The 5,000-nt window shown below is 44.8% G+C and overlaps 1 protein-coding gene across 1 annotated transcript in view; it reads left to right on the top strand.

The window, feature by feature from the left end:
- Positions 1–5,000, top strand: part of LOC138215403 (sodium channel protein type 3 subunit alpha-like) — a 144,883-nt gene that overhangs the window by 79,581 nt on the left and 60,302 nt on the right. Inside the window, 2 exon segments of the mRNA XM_069177526.1 lie at positions 1–100; positions 1,686–1,924. The exon segment at positions 1–100 is cut by the window's left edge and continues 21 nt beyond it. Of these exon segments, the coding sequence (XP_069033627.1) occupies positions 1–100; positions 1,686–1,924 (339 nt within the window).

Here is a 5,000-nt window from a genome sequence, read left to right on the forward strand (position 1 = left end):
CTCAGCACCATGCTGCTGCCTCGGCCGTCGTCCCTTCAGGGCTCGGAGCGGAGGGGACGGGCACTGAGCGCCGCCAGCTACCTCACCGACGCCATGGAGGGTGAGCAGACGCCCGCACGCACAAAATGCACAAAATGCACAAAACGCACAAAACGCCTTTATTTCCGCTTAAAGGATGAAAATGCTGCAAACGAAATGCCGCTCCGGTCTTTTTCTGCTCGGAGAGTTGAACCAGCGACGTTCGCTGACTTCCTGCTTCGACCCCGTTCACACGTGATGTGTTTGCTCCTGCGTGTCGGGCCGTCACCTCACCTGACTTCCTGTCCGACACTGTGTGTTGCAGTTTTAGTGTGCGATTGTGTAACCGCGTGTTTGTCTGAATTTTACATCCAAGTAAGTCTGTTAACGCTTTTGAGTGTGTGTGTGTGTGTGTGTGTGTGTGTGTGTGTGTGTGTGTGTTTGTGTCGCTACAGGATTGTGCAACTGTGTTTGTGTCGCTGCTCCAGCCTTCCCCGGGGGAACACTGGCTTTGTTTGTCTGAGAGCAAAAAAAGGAAGAGAGTCATCGAAACAGAATGAAAGAAAAGGAGTGTGTGTGTGTGTGTGTGCGTGCGTGTGTGTGTGTGTGTGTGTGTGTGTGTGTGTGTGTGTGTGTGTGTGTGTGTGTGTGTGTGTGTGTTGTCCTCATCTCCCTCATTAACCATGAGATCCTTCCAACTTCCTGCGTGTGTTTGATGATATTCATGTTTTTCGATTTTTGGGTTCATATCTTTCCAAATCTGCACTCATGTGTGTTGTAAGCATGTGTGTGTGTGTGTGTGTGTGTGTGTGTGTGTGTGTGTGTGTGTGTGTGGTCGGTCTGCTGAGTCACTGTCTCTCCCCTCGGCAGTCGCTGCTCTTACAGAACAGATCATTATACAGGAAAACACAAAAAGCTCTGCGGTCTCTTCATTTCTATTTTTTTCGTCTCTTTCGTGTAATTGTTTTTAGAATGATTATATTCTCTTCCTATTCAGTTTAATTCAATTTAAAATACATTCAGGACCCGAAATAATTTATCTTCAACACGACAAATGATACGTGACTTTCTTTGAACCTGATATCGTCCTCGAGCCCGGAGAATAAAAAACGACGTTATATAAACTCCGTGTTTGAAAGCACCTCGTTCAAAAGTCGGCCAAATAAAAGGACGCGTGTCCGGAGCGGAATGATTTCAAAGTATCGTCGACGTTGAGTGTCTCATTCAGTGTTTTAATATGATTCAGATGCATTTTTACCTGGTGGGAATATTTTAAAATATGAAAACACGTCTTAATCTGAAATCAGTAACCAAAAGCTGTGTAAACAAATATCGTGGAGTAAAACTATAAAGTAGCATTAAATAGAAAAACGTTCACCAGAAGGACGCTGAGCTTTTCTTTTTTTTGGATGTTTCCGACGCATACCGATTGGTTAAAGCTGCTCCGGTAGTCTTAACGTTCAACGGAGGTCTTCGTCCACCACGATGTAACGACTGCAAGCGATTCGCTATGAAATGTCCCTGTTTTACGTTCAATCCCACTTTTTTTGCCCAACAAGCATTTTGTTTAAAACCCTTCTGATTTTTTTCTCCGCTCTCTTGTTTCAAATGACCTGATTGGTCCATCGTTCTTCTTGTTCTGTCTGTTTTCCTCCGTTGCTGTGCAGAACTGGAGGAGGCCCACAAGAAGTGCCACCCCTGCTGGTACGTCTTCGCCCACCACTACCTGGTGTGGGAGTGCAGCCCCCGCTGGCTGAGGCTGAAGCAGCTGGTGAAGATCATGGTGATGGACCCCTTCCTGGACCTGGCCATCACCGTCTGCATCGTCCTCAACACGCTCTTCATGGCCATGGAGCACTACCCCATGACCGACGAGTTCAACGGCATGCTCAGCATCGGAAACCTGGTAGGATGGCGGCTAACCTTGGGAGGCTAACGGTGGGAGGCTAACGGTGGGAGGGTAACCTTGGGAGGCTAATGGTGGGAGGCTAACGATGCAGCTAAAGGCAAAGAGCATGTGGGCCAGAGCGTTATCTTTTCCTTCGAAAGAATAAATCCGATGTGATGTGTTGAATTAAATCAAAGCTAAAAGTTCTGTGTGGGTCCTGTTGTGTCAAATGTTGGCCTATTCACTGTGTAACATGAGAAGAGTCCGTATGAACGGCGCCCTCTTGTGGTTTTCATTTCTAAAAGCCTCAAATTCACAAGTTGTGACGTATTCACTGACGTTTACAGAAAGGTCAGAGGTCATGGAAGTTCATTGTTTTGGTTGGATGTTAAGCTGATATGTTGTAATTTTAGTCACAGAGTTTGTCTTCGTAACTTAGATGTTTAAATCATCTTTTCTCTGCGCCTTAGTATTTCCTGCGTTACGTTACCCCTCCAGTTAGCATGCTAGATCGTTAGCCTCTGTGGCTTCTAGACGCCGTCCACGTGTTTTTTTAACGACTTAACCACTTGAACACCAAACATCTGGTGCACGGTTACTCACCTTTGCTCATCTTTTGCTCGTTTGTTGCACCTGTGATGTTCCTTCTCACCTGGTGGTCATCGCCGTGGTTACAGAGAGGGTGGTTCGGTGTCAACAGCTTTAGTTGTCGGACTGGTTGCCGTGTGTTTGGGTGGATTGTGTGTTTGAAGCGTTGAAGGTTGCTTCCTCCATCTCTTCCTCCAGTTCATATTCTGGTCTCTTTTCCCAGTGACCTTAATTCTTTTGTTTCGACAGAAAGTTATTCGTAGTAAAGCTGCAACTGACGCACACGTCCTCGGTCCCGTGCGTGTGATCTGTTTAGTCGCTTGTTTAGTTGCTCATCAGTAAAGTTTGTCCTGTAGCATGTATGTAGTGTCACGAACACGCCAGCCGATAGCTTAACTTAATCCTGAAAAACGATAGTAAATGATGATGTCATACACCTGTGATTAAAAACGACGGTCGATGGTTCAGGCGGTGAAGAGGCATCAAAAAACACCTTCTTTTTTCAGACCTCCACCCTGATATATTGCGTCCAAGTTGTTGCATGAGATCTGATGAACAGAGTTGATGAATCGGATGAATTCTGCCCCCGAGCGTCTCACAAACTTTTCCTGGGAAGGATCGGAGTGGCGGAGCGTCCTCGCCGGCTCTGTGCCGAGCATGTGTGGGCAGTAAACAAACCGGCGGCGAGGCGAGGAGGCTGTGACATGTTGCAGAAGTGACGGTTCGGGAAACCTCCCCTCGGACGTTAGAAAAACCGCCTCGCACCTTTTTAGACCATTTAAAGAACTGGAGGATTCAGAGGTAGACACTTTGTTTGCTTTTTCTATGTGTGCGTGTTGTTGTGTTTTTTTTGTCTGTGTGTGGGGGAGCGAGGTGAGTTTCAGTATTAGAGCTGACAGAAACGGGTCGGGTAGCTTGAAACCACCGTGACTAACTCCGGTGTTTGACCCCGCAGGTGTGCCGGCGATCTGACAGCAGCTGATAGTTGATGCAATATGGTAATTGGTTCACCTGAGGTGTGAAAGGCCCTCAGCCAAAATTACCATGTTGATCGCACCTGTACACACACACACACACACACACACACACACACACACACACTCACACACACACACACACAAACACACACTCATACACACACGCTTGTGCCCGTCCAGTGATGTCAACTTTCCTCAGCTCAGCCTGCAGGCAGCTGTGCAGGGCACAAAATGGTAATAAAGTTTATAAGTAGAAACGGTGGCTCTGGGCCAGCCTGCAGCAGCGGTGTTCAATCACCGGAGCTGGGCCCAAAGGTGGGCCAGCGTGGGAGTCTCAACTGCCGCAATGTTACAGGATAGAGATCACTTATTACTTAAAGAAAAACAACAGTAAACAAAACCTTTGGAGAGGTGCATATTTTAAACTGATTCAAGCTGTTTTTGTCGAGATAAACAAAACCCGATGGTTGTAAATTGAGTTTAAATTCCAACCCTTTCTTCTCGGTTAAATTGTACGGGGAGTATTAATCACAGAGATGCATCAGATATAATTGTCTTTATACATTTCCACCTCCACTTCTCTTAACTGAATAATCCCCAAAGTCCCGATCGTTTCATATGTTATTGTCAAAGTACATCAAAACAAACAGTGAAACTTACCTTTCTGATGATACCCGTCGTTTCTATGTACGACTTTTTTAGCTAGTCCAGTTTTGAAATCGCAGCTGAGATACATGTAAAAAACATAACAATTTCATAAGATTATTTTTTCCCCCTTGATATAAAAGCTAATATAAAAAACCTTTAAGTATTATCAAATCAAATGATCACAGATTTAGATACGCTGTCCTGAAAAAACAAGATGTAACATGAACGCTTCGCCCCAACAACGACCAACTTACGATCTTAAAAGTGAAGCTGGTGAAATTACCCTGAAAACATCCTGAAGGGTTCAAAGGGTTCAGACAGTCCAAGCACTTTTTTTTTTTTTTTTTTTTTGCTTTTTCTACTCTGCAACATTATTTTAAATCAGTTTTTTGGGTGTAAAAATGCCAAATAGTGTCGACAGTAGGCTGAAATATAGATGAAATCCTGTTTTCAGGTACTAGACTCATCCATTGACTTCCGATAAAGGAATATTGCAAAATCAGATCCAAGGACAAGAAGAATAAACGAGAAAAGCTAAAATACTCTCCGCTAACTTATTTCACAATCGAAACTCAAATTCACACGTTAAAACAGACAAAACGAAGAGCTCACGTTCTCCGGCTAGAACCACAAACACAAAGGAAAAAAAGACCAAAATAAAAACGCTCGCGTTTAGCGGATGAAGCGAAGAGGACGCAACAAAAACCGACATTACAGCCGTGATGTCATCGACCTGTGAAATCCAGGAGTTTAGAGCTTTTACTTTGAAAGTCCTTCATGAGAAGTTTAAAGAATACTTTAATCAACAGACTGACAGCGTGACGATTGATCAGATTTACGTACCACTTCGTTCACCTGGTCGACATCTCGTCAGCATCCAC

This window comes from Embiotoca jacksoni, unplaced genomic scaffold (assembly GCF_022577435.1).
Source record: "Embiotoca jacksoni isolate LCO1_2020_lvr unplaced genomic scaffold, fEmbJac1.0.p SCAF_75, whole genome shotgun sequence".
NCBI lineage: Eukaryota > Metazoa > Chordata > Actinopteri > Embiotocidae > Embiotoca > Embiotoca jacksoni.